The sequence below is a fragment of the Microtus pennsylvanicus genome, chromosome 10, assembly GCF_037038515.1.
Source record: "Microtus pennsylvanicus isolate mMicPen1 chromosome 10, mMicPen1.hap1, whole genome shotgun sequence".
Classification (NCBI taxonomy): domain Eukaryota; kingdom Metazoa; phylum Chordata; class Mammalia; order Rodentia; family Cricetidae; genus Microtus; species Microtus pennsylvanicus.
In genome coordinates this window covers 81,353,532-81,372,736 of record NC_134588.1, presented here as the reverse complement: position 1 = coordinate 81,372,736, position 19,205 = coordinate 81,353,532, and the positions used below count along the sequence as shown (strand labels likewise).

Below are 19,205 nucleotides of genomic sequence, written 5' to 3'. Positions count from 1 at the left end.
AAGAGACTGAGAACCTACACGCGTGAAGGAGATGCTCGAAGAGAATGAGCAAAACCAGCTAAAAGGAATGCAGTGTGGTTAAGGCACAGAAAAGCAAGGCTTCACCCTAGCCAGCATGAAGGCTGGGGACCTAGCTGGTGATGGAGGGGATCTCCCTTTGTGCTGAGCCACCAAGTACCTGTTGCTGGTCTCAGGACCAACAACAAAGATGAATCAGAGGGGCTGGAGAGGTGGCTCAGTGGTTAAGAGCACCGGCTGCTCTTCCAGAGGTCCTGAGTTCAACTCCCAGCAACCATATGGTGGCTCACAACCATCTGTAATGAGATCTGGCACCCTCTTCCGGCGTGTGGGCCTACACGGAGGCAGAATGTTGTATACACAATAAATAAATAAATCTTTAAAAAAAAAAGATGAATCAGAGCTTCCCTGGATCAAAGCCTGGATCCCCTGCGTCTTCCTGTCTGCCCAGGGTTTCCTGCCCAACCTGGACCTCCCGTCCGTCTGTCTGGACCTCCCGTCTGTCTGTGGCGCACAAAGCTCTTTTCACAGTTCTCAAGCTGCTTTCCAAATCCATCTTTGGCTCAGCCGCTTTCTGGACTGACACCCCAGTTTCTCCTGGCTTTTCACGGCAGCACTCTGAGGCCTTCCTCTGCTCTTCCCCAGACTCACATATGTTTCAGCAGGTGCTCCGTGCACTGTACCAGAACGATGCCATCAAATGGGGAGTGCTCACACACCACACCGCAGGTGCCGTCTTGGCCCACCACAAACTGCAACAGGAAAGAGGCGGGTGAGCTGACCCTGCAGTGGGCATTTCCAACTAGGCTCTGGGCCTGGGTTAGGACCTCCTGGCCACTGGGGTATTTCTCTTTCAAGGATACCGAGGATCCCCATCTTTTGAAAAGGATGTGCTGCAGGCGCCTGAGAGTGCAGGAGTCTCAGGGAAGAGCCCACAGGACTTCAGGCAGTGAAGGGGCAGCCCCAGTTCCCCAGTGCAGCGGTCCCTGGGTCTTAGCAAGCTCACACCGTCTGGTGCATGGTCTATAGGGTTGAGTGGTGCTCAGTCCTGTTTGTCCTTAATGACATGCACAGCAGACACCATTCTCTGCCGCTTTTTGTAACCATTTGCCTAATGGACTGCCTCTGCTTCTCTGAGCCACTGTTGATTTTATTCCAGGGAGCTAGACCAGTGTCCATCCCCAGAGCAGCTGCCGGGTAATTGAGTTGCATGAATGAATAAAAAATAACAATGTGATTTGGTGGTGAGAGGATTTGTAGGGAGAAATAACAGGTTCCTTGGCAGGAGAGGTGTGGGGAGAATGTCCTGTTAAACAGACACCAGCTCCCAGTCTGCTGTTGCGTCTGGTTGAGGAGGAGACGTCCTCAGGACTCTTTGAACCCCTGGGCTTGACTCATTTAAACCTGCCCAGTAGAGCATCTTACAGGATTGAGATGCAATTTCGAGAGAAAGGCTCTGGGGGACCCACAGACACCATGAAGATACCTTGGGCCTTTTAAACCTGGTTTCTCAAAGACTGCATTGAGCTGACTTGGGAAAGGAATGCTCTCAGGGCTCAAAAGTGTTATGAGAAGGACAAGGCTTGACTCTTGGGGTATACCCCAAGTGAAGTGGGGTTCTCTGTTGTTCCTCATACTCAGACTGCCCTGGGTAATGGACAAACAAATAAGCAAAGGACTTGTTCCTCACACTCACGCTGCCCTGGGTAATGGACAAACAAATAAGCAAAGAACAAGTTCTTAGGGTGTTTCCTGAAAGCATGGCCCGGAACCAAAGCACACACACTTGGAGCTGCTTCTTCCCATACCATCCCCCGGTCTTGGTTATCTGTGCCAGACCCTGGAATCTCAATGTCTTCCAATAATCTAGCCAACAACAAACAGTCACACACCCACAGAGTCCCTTTAGACTCCTAGTATGCACCTTTCTCTCTCTCCCTGTGAAGACTCGCTCTCCGTCCCCTCAAGTTCAGGTTTATGACACCTCCGTAGCAGGTGTCGCCTGGCTCACCTGTTTTCCATCCTGTCCACAAAATGGTGAATCTGTACCCATGCCCTATGAGCACCTTTCTGTCCCCGTCACTTAAAAGAAGGGAGGAAAAGAGATCTTTGAAAAACTGCGCCCAGTGCTTTCTCTGCTCTGTGCCCCGGACATCCATTCTATGAGTTTCATTCCCAGCAAAGCTCTGTGAGTGAGCCTAAGCCATTAGTACCAGTGTGGAGGCTGAACAGCCAGCACTCATCAGAAATAACAGAATCACCATGCAAACCAATAAAGAAAATAACCCACCAAACGCAGGGATGGGGAGAGGAGAAAATGAGCTTTTTCTGGGAAATGCTTATGGGGGTGAGCTGTCCCAACCCAGAGAGACGGTTAACTTGCTTTTATGTGGTCACTGTGAAGGTGTGGTGGTATTAAATAAACGAGATTGTATTAGATGTTGGCAAATTGTGGGATAGGCAGGGTGTGGGGGGGTTGGGTAGAGGTCTGAACCAAACAGCCAACCTAGAGTACAGCCCATTTGCATGAGCGTTTTCCTCTCAGTCAGCATAAGATGTTGTCCTGATGCACATGAGTGAGAAGCCATGGATTATGTGATTGTAACTTAGGGTGTATTTAGGAAGTGCTGGATTGCCCTGCTTCTCGGCGTGTGTTGAAATAGTCAAACCAGGTGGTGGACATTCAGAAAAGCTGGCATCCCTGGTCAGATCAGAATCGTCCTGTTTAACGAACTGCTGAGGACTTACTGGGTGACCCTGTGGTGTTCTTCCACCCCAGGGTGCCATGGAGGTGGGGAATGAGCCCAGGTGTAACCAAGCTCTTCCAACACAGTGGTGGGGCAGTCAGAGAGTCTCCTGAAAAGAACTCTGGCTAGTCTATAGGTGACATGGTCATCCAGTCTGAGTGGCAGAAGCCAGTGAGAGCGTGTGCTGGCAGCCAGCTCCAGAAGAGGCTATGCAGTTGTAGGGCCACCAAAAAGGCACTTACCTGCAGGGACTTGTCATACCAGCGATTAGCCCCATTCAGGCTGCAGCCTCCGCCATGAAGGAGCTGGAGTGCCCTGTGAGTGTCACTGAGCTCCCCAGTCCCAGGAACATCCAGGCACACCAGGCAAATGCAGCGCTCAATCATGTCCAGGGAGTCCCGGTTGGTGGAGTCTGCAGGACAGGCGAGAGTGTGGCCTCAGCTCTGAGGCACCCAGAGTCCCACACGCCGCAGGCAGACTGCCTGTCTTGGCAGGACCCTGCAGTCAGATCTCCTGTCCTGAGCCTCTGCTCTACCCCACTGGTCTCGGGAAGGCTGTTGAAATCTATCAGTACCCGGTGTGAGGCCACTGGTTCTGCCTGCCCAGATGAAGGGGGCTGCTTCAGTCCTGTCCAGGATCCCACTCCCTTGTCCAACAGCACCCTCACCCTGACATGGATATTACCATATCTGTACACATTGATCATCCACTCTTTTTTTTCCAAGTACTTAACTTTGTTCCTGAAATTTTTAAATTAGGCAGTTTCACATGAAGATCTGAGAGAAAGGTGTTGCTTGTCCTCCATTTCCCGCGAGGGTGTGGGTTCAGAGTCTGAGCTGAAGGGGGATGGGCAAGCCTTAATGAGCTGGTGGGGCTGGTTAAGTCACAGAGAACTCATCAGAGCAAATGGGCTAGAAGCCCCTAGATGTGCAGGACACATGTCGTCTGGGAGCCCAGCTGACCTACAGCTTATTCTTATACACAGCCTCTAACACTTCCCAAGAGACTGTCAAGTCCACCTGGCAGGTGGTGCTGATCATGGGCACCTGTGGCCGCCACCTTTCCTTCTTCCAAACACGTGACTTTCTTGAGGCGATTCCGTTCTCCACCATCCCATGCTAGTTATGGATGTAATAACACATCTTTTGCCTTAAAGTTTGTCAAAATTTTAAGTCCACCCAAACTTCACAACTTTGATCTAAAATTCCAAGGAGCTACTTCAAGACCCAGAGAAGAGGGCTGAGCACAGCCTGGGGACTCGGAACTTGGGGCTGGATGCAGTGGCAGTATGGAGACAGGTACCCTCAGCGTCCGGGCAGGGTGAGAGTGCCCTATGCACAGAAGCTTTGGGATGTGGTATTAGGCACCATCATGCACTATGTGGCAGGGGATGCTGTCCATATCCTACAGCTTCCCTGCTCCCTTTACTAGAGGACCCTGCATTTAGCTTGGCACACGGACTACTGGCTAATCCTACAACTTCCAGCCTCCTCTCAGCTAGAAGCAAGCAAAGGTCTAAATTCTTCCAATAAAATCTAGAGGTAAGAGAGTCAAGCACCTATTCTCCTCACTGTGCTCCCCTCCCCACTGTGGCTCTCTGGCTGGGAAATGATCATTGTGCTTAGCCTTGCACTGTGTGCTCTATAGTCAGGGTGGCCACTGGGCTCCCAACTAGCCAGTGCCTTCAGAGCACAGGGAGGGTGTGCTTCATATTCTTCCCCTTACTCCCAGGGAGCGACCTTATAGAGAAGCAGCAAGTCCTCTTTGCCATTCTTCCCACCTTCCTCCATACTGTGTAACTCCTGAGCATGGGGCTATACCACCCTTCCCTGTCTGCTGTCCTGGGTCCTCAGGGTTCTGGCTGTCATGCAACCTTCCGGGGGCTCTGATTTGGTTAGTGTTCCATGTCTGTGGACTCAGTGAAGGTGAGACCTCCATGTAATGTGGGCAAAGAAGGATCCATAGTTAGTAACAGATATCAGGGCACTTTCCTGAGCTTAGGTTCAGATAGGAGTGAGAGCTATGGCCAGGTAAGAGATACATGCATACAATACTATAATAATGCATACAATACTATAATGATGCATACAATACTATAATAATGCATACAATACTATAATGATGCATACAATACTATAATAATGCATACATATGCATACTATAATGCATGCATACAATGCATACTATAATACATGCATACAATGCATACTATAATACATGCACACAATGCATACTATAATACATGCATACAATGCATACTATAATACATGCATACAATGCATACTATAATACATGCATACATATGCATACTATAATACATGCATACATATGCATATTGTAATAGGAGACTGGCATCATTATCATGTCCCATTTGCAGGAGGGGAAAAGAAAATAAATAATCTGACTGTAGGGCCATTTCCAAGATCATACTTAAGCATGAGGTCTGATAATAATTGCCCAGTAACTGGACAAGGCTATGTTTGTTCCAATCATGTAAGCCCCAGGCCCAGGTCAGGAGCAGAGCACCAAGAAGGTCAGACTTGGGTATGAGGAGTCCTCACAAGAGTCACTGAAGGATCCTGGACCGAGGCTATGTGGTTAGAGTAGAGTCAAGGATGCCTGCAGACATGGGAAGACTAAGACCTTGCAGGCTAGTGAGGGGCAATGGGCAGCGCAAATGCCATACATCATTTCCCTGTTGGCTTTGTATCTTCCTTAACCAGGAATTCTTAGAAACCAGTCCAAACCAGTGTGTGACAGACAGGCATTCCAGAAGTCCGTTACAAGCTTGTCCAGCCAGGAAGCTGCAGCAGGCCTGATCCTACCTCTGCAGGGAAGAGTGAAAGCTTGCCATGCCTCTCCCAGCTGTGCAGCACAGCTTGCCATGCCCTTCCCAGCTGTGCAGCACAGGCTTGCAGCAAAACGGCTGTTCCTCTGCCTGCTAGTAGCTCGACCTCCTTCAGACAGACGGCAAGGATCCCCGAGGAGCAGCTGAGGCAAACGCTGGCCATGTCTGGCCCAGCAGCTCAGCACCGCGTATTAGGAACCAGGCCCTGGCTCATTAGGCAGGATGAACTGGGAGCAGGACAGCGGCTCTGGGAAGCCAGGTGGCCTTGCAAATGAACTCCCTGAATGCAAGCGCGGATCCGTCCAATACTGACAAGTTTATTGTGTGAGGCAGGAAATGAAGTACACCCACTCTCATCCACCGTGCCTGTGGCCCAAGTGTAATAGGAATGCTGGGTGGTGGGCTGGAAGCTCGTGGCAGGGGCTGTTTGTCTTGTGACCTCCTCTCGGGGCACGCTAGGGCTTGACTAATGTTGTGCATCAATCTTCCTCAAGAAGCCCCTACTTCCTAGTAGGAGGTGGGAGCTAAGCAATAGGGAGTTTCTCCTGACCCTCACAGCGTCAGGGTGTGGAAATTCCAGAGGCCTGGAGGTTAGAAGCTTCTAGACTCACTCAGGTGTTCAAAGATACAACACATACCTCATGCCTCTGCCTCGGAAAGGCAAGACTCTCAGATCCCACTCTCTGACAGGTGTGCACATGTGTGCACAAACGCATACACATACTCAGCCCTCTCCAGGAAAGGTACAAGTCACGTTTCCTTCCAGGAGCTGAGGACTCCTCTGAGAGACAGAGCTTCTAATCTCTCGCCATGTCCATCATAACGCCTTTCCTTCCCAGCACGAGGGATTACATTTTTAGGAGATAAATTTTCCATCAAACAGCCGATATTTTCCCCTAATCTATGGACTTGGGGAGGTACTCTTTATCATCCCAGTTCCCAGTGGCTGAGATGTCAACGAAAGTATGTCTTTATCAGTGAAACCTCTCTCCTGTGAATCAGAACCAATTTGAATTGAGTTATAAAACTCTTTAAATTTTTCAAAAGGGAGAGTCTTGTCTTCCAGGAAAATGGACTAGGTTTATCCCCATCCATCCCACTGGATGTCCTGGGTAACTATTATATTTAAAACAAACATAAGGCGGCTCTGGAGGATGGGAAAGAAGAAAGCATGCCAAACAGGGACCTCATAACCTAAAAAAAAAAGCAGCATGGGGACAGGTCCGTTGAGTTGGACTAAAATATATTCCATGCAAATCATAAATTAAATTTCTAAGCTCCCTTATGACTGAATTTTGAGAGAGAAGTATTAAAGTAGTAACTGAGGTTAAATGAAGTCATAAGCAGGGGCTGTAATTCACCCATAGGTCTGGTTCATAGAACGAGAGGTACCAATGATAAGGACATAGTGAAAAGGCCTTTTAAAGACAAAGTGATAAGGTGGCAGTCTGCAAGCCAAGCAGTGAGGTTGCAGGAGAAACCATCCTTGCTGGTACGTTGCTCTTGGATTCCAGTTTCTGTAAGCTAGAAAGGCATTTCTGAGTCAGCCGGTCTGTGCTGTTTTTCTTATTGCTTCTTAAATAAACGAACACAGAGAGAGTTCCCCCTTCCTTTTTATCTAAAATAGCCCATTTCTGGAAGGGAGGAAATCAAAAACATGCAAATACAAATGGGGATACACATATACAAAGACAACACCCTACACAAACCTACTGTCTCTATCCATAGCAGAATAGAAAACTTTGGGATAAGCCAGATGGATTGGTGCTTGCTTTTAATACCAGCACTTGGGAGGCAGATCAGGTGGATAGCTGAAGGTGAAGCCAACCTGGTCTACACAGTGAGTTCCAGGACAGCCAGGGCTGCATTGTTTGTAATAGCCAGAACCTGGAAACAACCTAGATGCCCTTCAATGGAAGAATGGATGAAGAAAGTATGGAATATTTAGAGTACTACTCAGCAGTAAAAAACAATGACTTCTTGAATTTTGCATGCAAATGGACGGAAATAGAAAACACTATCCTGAGTGAGGTAAGCCAGACCCAAAAAGAGTAACATGGAATGTACTCACTCATATTTGGTTTCTAGCCATAAATAAAGGACATTGAGCCTATAATTCGTAATCCTAGAGAAGCTAAATAAGAAGGTGAACCCAAAGAAAAACATATAGTCATCCTCCTGGATATTAACCTTCATCAGGCGATGAAAGGAGACAGAGACAGAGACCCACATTGGAGCACCGGACTGAAATCCCAAGGTCCAAATCAGGAGCAGAAGGAGAAAGAGCACGAGCAAGGAACTCAGGACCGCGAGGGGTGCACCCACACACTGAGACAATGGGGATGTTCTATTGGGAACTCACCAAGGCCAGCTCGCCTGGGTATGAAAAAGCATGGGATAAATCCGGACTCACTGAACATAGTGGACAATGAGGACTACTGAGAAGTCAAGAACAATGGCACTGGGTTTTGATCCTACTGCATGTACTGGCTCTGTGGGAGCCTAGGCAGTTTGGAAGCCCACCTTACTAGACCTGGAAGGAGGTCCTTGGACTTCCCACAGGGCAGGGAACCCTGATTGCTCTTCGGGCTGATGGGGAAGGGGGACTTGATCGGGGGAGGGGGAGGGAAATGGGAGGCGGTGGCGGGGAGGAGGCAGAAATCTTTAATAAATAAATAAATTAATTAATTAATAACAAACAAACAAGCAAAAATCAAACAGAACAAAACAAAAATCCCTCCAAAAGAAAGAAAGTGCTTGGATAATAGCCTTTCTATTTCAAACAAATATCACCAGAAAAACTGTACAAGTCCCCAACTCTATATACACCTAGTTGTTCTGCCTCCCACTGCCAGCTCATGGTCAATGGAGAACCTAGTCTGCTTCACTGATCTGTACTGAGGCACCTCCCCCTCTGAGGATGTCAGAGAAGCCATGGTCTCTTATGGAAGCTGGAACTTCTATCTCCACCACACGGTGACCAGCTCACCCCACTACTTTTCACACGGCACCCAAAGAAATCATGGCAAGACCGCGAGTTCTTATTTAGCAGTAATAAGGACAATTCTCCCACCAGAATATCAACAGAATGAAGAACTTTGATTTCTGTCTTTACCTGGGTGTGATGAGGTAGCATCTCCCCCATCACCGGCTGCAGTAGTATGTGAATTAGACAATTGAATCAGTGGGTTAATATAACACCCAGAGCCTTATAACATAAGTCACCCAAGTTCCAGTAGAAACCGCTCACCACGTCAAGAACTGGGGAAAATTTGACTTAAGCAAAGGGAAAGAAGTGTTTAAGACATGTGACATGTTTTTAAATACAGCACTCAAGAAATGCATCAACAAGCAACTTTGAACATGTTTGAAAACACAGGTTTTTTTTTTAAAAAAAAAAGACAGAATGTATCAGCAGATAAATAGAAACTCTCGCAAAAAAATATATGAAGAACCAAATAGACAATTTAAAAATAGAAAACATAATACCAGTAAATATAAAACCAGTAGATGGATTTGAGAGCAGAATGTAGGAGGCAGAGAAGAGAGAAGCAAGCTTGAAGATGGAGTACCATCAGAGAGACTGGGAAAAAGAGAAGAGCACCTATAGGATCTGCAACACACACACACACAAATGTAACCTTCATGGCATCAAATTCCCAGAAGAAGAAGAAAAAGAGGGCAGAACAGAAAGTACTCAGAGAAACAATGGCTAATACTCACAGAATTAGTAAAAGCCCTCAGTCTAAAGACTGAAGAGACTAGCAACCCAAACAGGGTAAATCAAAAGAAATCTACACCAACATATATCATGCTGAATTATGAAAAGCAATAGCAGGCTGGTTTTTCTTTGCTTTATGTTTAAAAGCCACTTATGAGTGAGTTCATATTATATTTCCCTTTCTGAGTCTGGGTTACCGCACTCAATATGTTTTTTTTCTATATCCATTCATTTGCCTGCAGATTTCAAGATGGCATTATTCTTTACCACTGAGTAGTACTCCATTGCATAAACGAACCACATCCACAACCCCAGAGAACCTAGACTACAAAGAGGACCCTAAGAGAAACACATATGGATCTAAATAGGAAGGAGGAAAAGACAAGATCTCCTGAGTAAATTGGGAGCATGGGTTCACGGGAGAAGATAAAAGGGGAGAGGGGAGGACGGGAGGGAAGCAGAGAAAAATGTATAGTGCAGCAAAACAATAAAAAGGGAAACAGCAGAGGAAAGTATTGACAGAAATGGCGTGATCTATGGAAGAGAAACAGTGACAGCAGACTTCTTGCTGGATCCCATGGGGGCTGGAAGGAAGTAGGAGTAGAAATGAAAGATGTGTCAACACAGGATTCTACGTCCAAACAAAAAGCCCTTTAAAAAAAGAAGGGAAGCCAAAGCATTCTTAAAAGTGGGGAATGGGGTGCAACTCATTGGTAGGATGCTTGCCTTTGATCCTGGGGGTAGGGGAGAAAATGTATCTCTAGCTTGTCTACCATAAAACAGTGACTAAAGAATGTTCAAAAAACCAGGGGCTGTGATGAAAAGAATACTGGTACATCACCAAGGGTAAGACACTGGCCAGAGTAAAAGCCTGAGTGAAAAGTTCATTTTTTAATTTTTTTTTGTTTTTATGTTTAGTATGAAGCTAACTATATCAATACTGGGCATGGTTCTAAATACTTATGAAGACAAGATGAGTGTATCATAAAGGGAAAGTGGTAAGCTTCCTGCATGTCACCAGAGCTGATTTCTTCAACACAACACTGATAAACTCTATATACTCAAGACAATACTTACATGAACATTTAGAAAAGGTCATACGAACAGATAGCGTTAAAACACTAGAATTATTTTTTAAAAGACCATGTAATCTATAGAAAGGCAAGAAAGTTAAGAAGGAATTAGAATCCAGGGGAAAATAATTTAAAAACAGAGAAAACAAAAACATAAAACAGAAGAGGTATGTTGAAACATGCCAATAGCTATTTTATGTATAAATAATCTAAATATACCAATTGGAAATAGTGGTAGGCGCCAGGTGGTGGTGGTACACATCTTTAATCCCAGCATTTAGGAGGCAGAGAGGATCTCTGAGTTCGAGGTCAGCCTGGTATACAGAGTTCTAGGACAGCAAAGGCTACACAGAAAAACATTATCCCTACCCCACCCCACCTCATACACCCCAAAAACAAAGAAAAAAAAGAAAAGAAGAAAGAAATAGTGGTAGAATATATTAGAATGTTAGCCACCTATATGCTGCCTACAAAGAAGTCATAGCAAATATAACATAAATATAAAAGGAAAATACTATTTCATGCGAGCATTAATCAAAAGAAATCATGAATTTGAATTAGTATGATATACACTTAAAATCAAAACAGAACTAGAGACCTGGGAGCATAAATAAGGATAAATCTGCAAGATGGCAGTGCAGTGCATGTCTTATAGGTAACAAACACTCTGAAAGTATGTGAAGCAAAACTAACAGAACTGGAAGGAAAAACACCCAAACGGTGAGGTGAGACATCAGCCCTTCTCTGTCAGCAATGGACAGAAGAGCTGGGTATAAATCCAGCAAGGACACAGAACTTGATCCCAACACCCAAGAGCATGTGTTTGACATTTACAGAATGTTTCATCCAAGAATAACAGAATGAACAAAAAGCACCCCTGAACCTATGCCCAAACAGACTACATCTAGGACCATAGAACAGCCCTCAAAAACAGAAAAGAATGAAATAGTACTCTGTTCACTGACTATGAAGAAAATAAAATAGAAATAAATAACAGAAGATTGTCGCCATTGTCACACAGCACAGCTAGTTACCCTTAGTAATTCTTCAGATGTCCTACATAATCTATTAAGAACTCTCAGAGGGCTGGCAAGATGGCTCAATGAGTAGAGGTACTGCTGCCAAGCCTGGCAGCCTGATTTATCTCCAGAACCCATAGAGTGGAAGGAGAGGCCTAATTCCAGCAAATAGTTTTCTGATCTCTACAGAAGCAAGTGTGTGTTCACACATGCACATGCACACGCGCGCGCACACACACACACATGTTATAAAAAATTCTCAGAATTAATAAAGGAATTTGTCATATTACAAGATACACAATCAACACACTAAAGGTCAGTATAGCTTTGTATCCCAATGACAAACATTTATAAAAAATAAAACCCCAATTACAATAATTAAATAAAGATTAAATACCTCATTGCAAATCTAACAAAAATATATGGGACACTTTTAGGCTGAAAATATAAAACCGTAAATGAAAGAAAGAAAGCTCAAAATAAGAGGCGGGCTATGCTATGCTCTCGCTTTGAAGACCCAATATCGTGAAGCTCTCAGTTTTCCCACTGGATACATGGGTTTAGCAGAATTTCTATCAAGCTCAGAGCAGACTTCTTTTGCAGATAGACATGAGATTATTCCGAAAAAAAAAATGTATGAAAAGCCAATAGAAGTAAAATAGTTGAAATAAGTTGAAAAAGAACAGAGTTAGCAGAATCAGCGTATTGAATTTTAAGGCCAATGTATAGCTATACAAACACCACCATATCGTATTGGCAGAGGGATAAACACACACATAAGTGGGATAATACAAAGAACTCCCTAACACAGACTCACTGAACATGCCCCACAGGTACTGAAAAAGGTGCAAAGATCATTCAGTGGAAGAAGGTGAGCCATCTTCAACAAAGGGTCTCAAAGCAATTGAGACCTAATAGGAAAAAGAAAGAAAAATCTTTGACATGAATTTTATATCTTATGCAAACTAACTCAAGATGGATTCCTGACTTAATAGCATATGCTATAATGCTACAAAACTTCCAGAAAAAAAAAAAACACAGGAGAAAGGCCTTCACATCTAGGCTGAATCAGAGAATTCTTAGTCTTGACACCAAAAAAACAAACAACTCCCCCCAAAAAACAAAAAAAACCCCACACTTATAATTGATAAATTAAACCACAAGGAAATAAAAACGTATTAGAATGTTCCATTAAGATAAGCTATAGTCTGACATATTTGGAAGCCATGTATCCAACAACTTGAGTCTAGAATATACAAGCAGTTCTCCAAACTTATGATGAGAACATACCTAGTTAGCAAATAGTCACGGATGTGAAATGATGCGTCATCCAAGAGGACACACACGGAAAATTAGCACATGCAAAGACACTCGTGTCATTAGACATGTGTAAAGGCGAAAACACGCGTACGCCTAAGCTAAGAATAAGTAAATAAATAAAAGCTTGGCAAGCAATCACAATATGTCCTACTGGTTTCATGCCTGAACATTTCCTCGGAAATAATAACACATTCCTGTAAAACCCCATATGCTAAACTGGGTGGTGGTGGTGCACACCTTTGATCCCAGTATTCAGGAGGCAGAGACAGGCAAATCTCTGATTTCGAGACCAGCCTGGTCTATAAAGCAAGTGTCAGGACAGACAGGGCTACACAGATATAAGTCATAAGATAAAACCACCAAAAAAATTAAATAAGTCACTTGAGAATTATGCTGAGTAAAAAAAAATCTGACAACCACATATTCTATAGGATTTAATTTCTGTAATATTCTCAAAGCAACAACGTTATAAAAATGGAGAGATCTGCAGTTGCCAGGGGCTAAAGAGAGGCTGAGCTGGGAGAAGGCAAGTGTGACTCAGAAGTCTGCTTCAGGAGTTCCTGAAGTGACAGAGATGCCCTGCGATTGACTGTCAGCACGCTGGTGTTGGGCTGTACTGTAGCTTTGCAAGAGTCAGCTCTGGGGAAAGCAGAGACAACTGGCCTCTCTCTCTATGTTATGTCTAGCAACCTTGGGAACACCTATACTTATACCAAAATAAGTTTAACTCTTACTGGGGGGAAGAGAAAGAACTCTTTCCCATTCTTCCTCCTTTCCTCTATTACAATCTGGGAGTCTCGAGTCATGCCTGGTCCAGACTGCTTGTAGATCACACCCTAGCTCCATTTCCTGGGGATCCTGCCTACCCTTGGTGTACACCCAGCTTTCTTCATTCCTGTGGACTCTCTTAGGCCTCTCTTTGTGTCAGCCTCAGATACTGGAAATACTTTCTGCCTGGGACCCCCAGTGGCCACAGGAGCCATGGACTCAGCCATTACCAGAGATGCCTCCTCTTGCAGTAGATGGGAACTAATACAGAGACCACAGCTGGACAATCTACAGAGAGTGGGAAGCCTTAGAACATTCAGTCCTAAATGTGTTGTCTCCATCGAGCCCCTCCCCTTAGGCTCAGGGAGCTGTGAGGAAGAGGAAGCAGAAAGATTTTAAGAGCCGGAGGGGATGGGTGACATCAAGGAAACAGTGTCTTCCAGACACCACAGGACCAAGCACATATGAACTCACAGAGACTGTGACTGTATGCAGTGTCTACACAGGTTCAAGACAGATGGGGTCTCATGACTGAGAATGAAAGTGGGCATGAGCCCCCATCCCTAATCAAGAAGCTATCTCCAATTGAAAACCACTTGCAAAGGAACATTAGTCTTCTCCAATGGAGTCTCCCTGGGTATATAAACCACACCGAAGGGCAGGCCCCAAACCCAGTAGCTGGCTCACATGAACTCAATTGTATTTTTGTAGATTTTTTTTTGTCTCATATTGCTCTGTTTGGGCATTTTTTTTTAATCTTACTGGTCTCTTGCTTGTATATTATCGTTTCTTATTTTGTGTTTTTATGGGTTTTCAGTTTTTGTGGGGTTTTTTGTATATCTGTGTGTGTCTGTATGTATGTGTATGTGCATATCTGTATATGTGTTTGTATGTGTGTGTCTGTATGTGTGTGTGTGTCTGTATGTGTGTGTCTGTGTGTCTCTGTATGTGTGTGTATTTGTACGTGTGTGTCTGTGTGTGTATTTGCATGTGTGTGTGTCTGTATGTGTGTATCTTTGTGTATCTGTATATGTGTGTGTCTGTGTTTGTATTAGTATGTGTGTGTATATGTGTATATGTATGTGTGTGTCTATGTGTGTATCTGCATGTGTGTTTCTATATGTGTGTGTATGTGTCTCTGTACATGTGTATATCTGTATGCGTGTCTGTGTGTGTATCTATATGTGTGTCTGTGTGTATCTGTGTGTGTATGAGTGTGTGTGTCTGTTTGAATGTTTCTTGTGCTTTCTCTTTGCTGTTGCTATTGTTTTTATTCTAGTTTGTTTGTTTTTTATATATGCATGTTTGTTTTCTACACAGAGAGATTGGAGGTGTGCATAGAGACGCTGAGGAGATGGGGAGGACCTCCTGGGAGGAGATGGGGGAAAGGAAATCATGATCAGACACACTGTATGAAAAAAATGGTTTTCTTTTTTGGAGTTTGTTTGAGCCCTGGCTGTCCTGGAACTCGGTATGTAGACCAGGCTAGTCTTTAACTCACAGAGATATGTCTGCCTTGACTTCCTGAGTACTGGGACTAAAGGTGTGTGCTACCATGCCCAGCTATTAAAATTTATTTAAAGAAGAGGAAGAGGAAGAAGAAGGAGAAGGAGAAGGAGGAGGAGGAGAAGAAGAAGAAGAAGAAGAAGAAGAAGAAGAAGAAGAAGAAGAAGAAGAAGAAGAAGAAGAAGAAGAAGAAGAAGAAGAAGAAGAAGAGAAGGGAGGGAGGGAGGGAGGGAGGGAAGGAGGGAGGAAGGAAGGAAGAAAGGAAGGAAGGAAGGAAGGAAGAAAGAAAGAAAGAAAGAAAGAACTCAAGAATCAGGCAGAGCTCTTTCTCCTGGTTCTAACCTCCCTTCCAAGAAGAGAGAACATAAGGATTTCCGCTGTTCTAGAACTGGGGACAAGGGTGGCAATGGGGTAGCATGGTAGATAAGCAAAAACCGGTTCCTTAGATGCTTCAGATTTCAAATGCCTAAAATGGGACGCAAAGGCTGGAGAAATGAAGGTCAGAGACATTTTTATAAAGTGTGTGTGTGTGTGTGTGTGTGTGTGTGTGTGTGTGTGTAGAATATGATATGTAGAAGGCATAGGACACAAAATGCCCCCAAGGTAAAAGGCTTGTAAGTTAGGATGGCACGTAAGGAAGAAAGCCATGCAGCCTACAAGTCTGCAGGCCATTGTCTCTGACTACACGGGCAGTGCCCATGTGGACCCTAGGCAAACAGACCCAAAGATCTCCCCTATATCTAATAAGAGCTCTCATTTAGTGAACACCATTGGCACACCAGGTACCAGGCCATCTGCCCCTATTATACCATGGAGCGGGCTGCATTCTCCACCATGGAATAGGCTCCCAGGCTGTGACAGACAAGAACAACGGGTCAACACCAGACCTTTTGCTCTGGACCCCTCACTCCCCTCTGGATGTCACAAAGGCCTCTGTGCTTCTACCGCAGAGGGTGGTGTAGCCCCAGACCCTCCCTCCCTGGAGAAAGAAAATTGTATTCCGATCCGAAAGCTCAGGAGGTATTTCTGGGCCAATTAGATCAGAGATGCTGTTCTTGCTAATGCGTAATTGGTTTTAAAGCCAACAGACTTGCTGAGCTCTGGATGACAACATGTAAGCAGCATTTGCCCCCTTCCTGAGTGGTTCTTGTAAAGCATGACCATGGCCTTATGCAGCTGCAGCCACCTTCTGTCAGCTCCCTCCTTGGAAGCAGTGCCCTGGCTCTAATTGGCTGCTGGGGATAAATATTTACGGGGCTGTGTAAATGGAGAGCATCTGCCCGTGAGGTCTGTTCCCAGGATCGCCGCACAGCGCCTAAGAAAGCTAGAGGGCTCCGGGGGCCTCTCCGAGCTGGCCATACTTCTCCTACAAATTGACAAGCGCTGTAGTCTTCCAGACTCAGGGCTGAATGTCTAATTAAATTTCCAGACGATGATAATGGTGTTAGCTCCTCCCGGGTTCAGGAGGCCACGGTTTCACAGTTTGATGGGGAGGAAAGGCCTGTAAGGATGAGCAGACCCTCCTGAGGCCCTAAGGTCATCTTCAGACTCCACCCTCTCCCCCTGTAGTGTGGACCTCAGGCTGGGTAGCTGGGTCCTTCGTGTCCCCAGCCACTAGAAGGCTAGGACACTACACAAGTCGTGTGGGTAAAAATCTCTACTTCATAAGCAACATGGAAACTCTGACAAAGGAGAGAAATGCCCAGGTTGTGGCCACAAACAAGAGGAGGAGCTTGGTGAGTGGCTGAAGTTGATGTCTGAGGAAGAGGGTCCCAACCATAGCTTCACTCGAAGGTGACAGTATGCCTTTAAAATGGAATCCCCTGGGGCTTGGGAATCTTGTTTGCTTTTTTGTTTTTTTTTAACCAGCAGTGTTTCAGAGGACCTTCTCGTCATCAGTCAACCTCACTGTGTGGTTTCCTGGGCCTCTAAGCTATGACAGACCAGGCATGTGGCTCCACGTTCCTTCAGGATGCCTCTCTGGTTGTAACCCGGCACCAAGGCCTCCTAGAGGACTCTTAGCATTGGCCCCTAGGTGCTGGGACCTCCAATGGTACTGCCAGGGTGTGATGTCTGAGTAAGCTTGGAAGGGGAAGCAGCGTGGGCATAGGGAAGGGAGGGACTGTGTAGTGGGTAGGCTGCTCCCCTGAGAGGGCTATGCTTCCTGGTGGTCCCTGGATCTTCATGAGCCCATGTAGTGTCAGGAGAGCTCACCGAAGGGACAGTCCTAGTTGAGAGCCATGTAGGGGATCTGTGACATGGTCTAGAAGGAGAAAGGTTGACAATGTAGAGGGCTCAAGTGTCCAAGTCCCTGCCCCCTGACTCTCTGCTGGCTGGAGGAGGGCTCATTTCGACCATAGGGCACCTTTCCTATGAGCAGTGTCCATGGTCAACTCTTCTTCCAGGGGGAGAAGTGGAATGTTCCAGTCAATCTGCTGGACAGCACCTCTCTGGCCCTGTGCCAACACATGAGAGAGAGGCGGGACTCTTAGGCTTCAGTGGACAGTTGGGGTCTATGATGTCCGGAAACGGCTCAATAATGACACTGAGTTACTTTAGCCGGTAACTTGGTCATAGTGTCCTGCCCCTTGTTACTTCCCAAACGATTCACACTGCTCCTTGCCCTGGGCCAGTTCTCAGCATGGCTAACCCTGTTATGCATGTCCCATTCACTTGCTTCAACAGGAGCCTGATGCTCCCAAGGGCTCCCACCCCGGTGTGCCTCATACACGCTGCTGTTTTCCTTCACACACATGTATCCAGGGCCAAGTCGGGTAGGAGCCTTCTCAGCAACCCCTGCCCCTCATCCTCCAACCTCTTATCATGAGCGTCTGGGCTTCTCCACCCTCATTCTCTGCGACCTGAGCATCCGCCTGGATGAACCAGTCTCTTCTCTCTTCCTGGACCCACTCGGCTCTGACAGAGGAACACAGCACCCATTGGGGAACCTGTCTCTATTAGAAGCACCTCGTCTTGAAAGAGCTAATGAAGTAAATGAGGTCTCATCAGCATGGATCCTAATTGAACGGAAGAGGGAGGCTAGGTCACAGACCCACGCAGAAGAATGACCATGTGGAGCTGTCCCTCGCAAGGCACAAAGGGATGCCTCAGGAGAAAACAGCCCTGTGGATCTCCTGACGGTGGACTTTCAGCCTCCTAAACTGTGAACAGTCTGTTCTCTTGTTAACCAGAGTCTGTGACACTTGGCCATGGCAGCCTGAGCTTGCCATTGTAGCACTTACTCAACTCAGATTCCAGCGTCATAGCCTCTGCTTGCCCTACCTGTCTCCAAACTACAGGCACCCACCTTTCCCGAATCTGAGAAGCTGAACTGTGTGCGCATGCGTGCGTGCGTGTGAGTGCGTGACTCTTGTAATAATGTTAAATAGCTTTTTCTAAGACTGAGGGTTCCCAAACCCCCTTGTGTGGGCCCCGAACATTCCAGAAATCTCTGCATCCAGAGGAAGTCCCTTTCCCATTTCCCAAGAGGCTATTTACTTATCTCTCCAAAGAACCCCACCCTCACCTCTAACTCACGCTATGGTTCTGCCCATCCTGACCGGGAGCCACCCCCAGGAGCCTCCTTACCTTTCACCATGCCAGTCGTGAACCCTTGGGGATGGGTCTCGGACCTAACAAAGGTCTTTTACCATCTCCTGCTTTCACCTTTGTGAGCATTCCATGCCCTCGATCCCTCTCCTCACCGTCAATGTTCTTTACCCCGTTCCTTCAAGGCACTTGCCTGCCCACAGCTATGCACTTGTCTTTCCTACTAATACTGCTTCCCTGGCCCTTACCCTCTTCTGGAAATGTTCCACTATTCTGCTTTTTTTTTTTTATTTCCGAGTTTCTGAACAGTCACCCACACATGCTGGGTTTGGTCACCGACCACTTATCAACAATCCCCTGCTGCTGCTTCTACCCACATATGTACTGGTAATTTCTACCCTCTCATCATGGCCTCGTCAAACTCACGGACAATACAAAGTCAAGGTTGAAAAGCTCCTTTCTTAAGCTCTCAACAGCCTTCCATGTGACTGAACGCTCTCGCCTCCTCCCCTTGCAATCTTTGACTCGGCTCCTGATTTTCCTGTGCTGGCCAGGCTGTTTCTCGCTCCTTTTGCCTTTATCGACTTGACCCCCTGAGACCCTGTTCTACTTCTGGATGATCTCATCCAGCCCCAT

The 19,205-nt window shown here is 46.0% G+C and overlaps 1 protein-coding gene across 2 annotated transcripts in view; it reads right to left on the bottom strand.

The window, feature by feature from the left end:
- Positions 1–19,205, bottom strand: part of Chat (choline O-acetyltransferase) — a 52,333-nt gene that overhangs the window by 14,824 nt on the left and 18,304 nt on the right. For both annotated transcript variants that reach the window (XM_075987528.1, XM_075987527.1), the window contains 2 exons: positions 3,008–3,177; positions 670–770 (listed from right to left, as the gene is read on the bottom strand). In XM_075987528.1, coding sequence (XP_075843643.1) covers positions 670–770; positions 3,008–3,177 — 271 coding nt within the window. The remainder of the gene's footprint in view (positions 1–669; positions 771–3,007; positions 3,178–19,205) is intronic.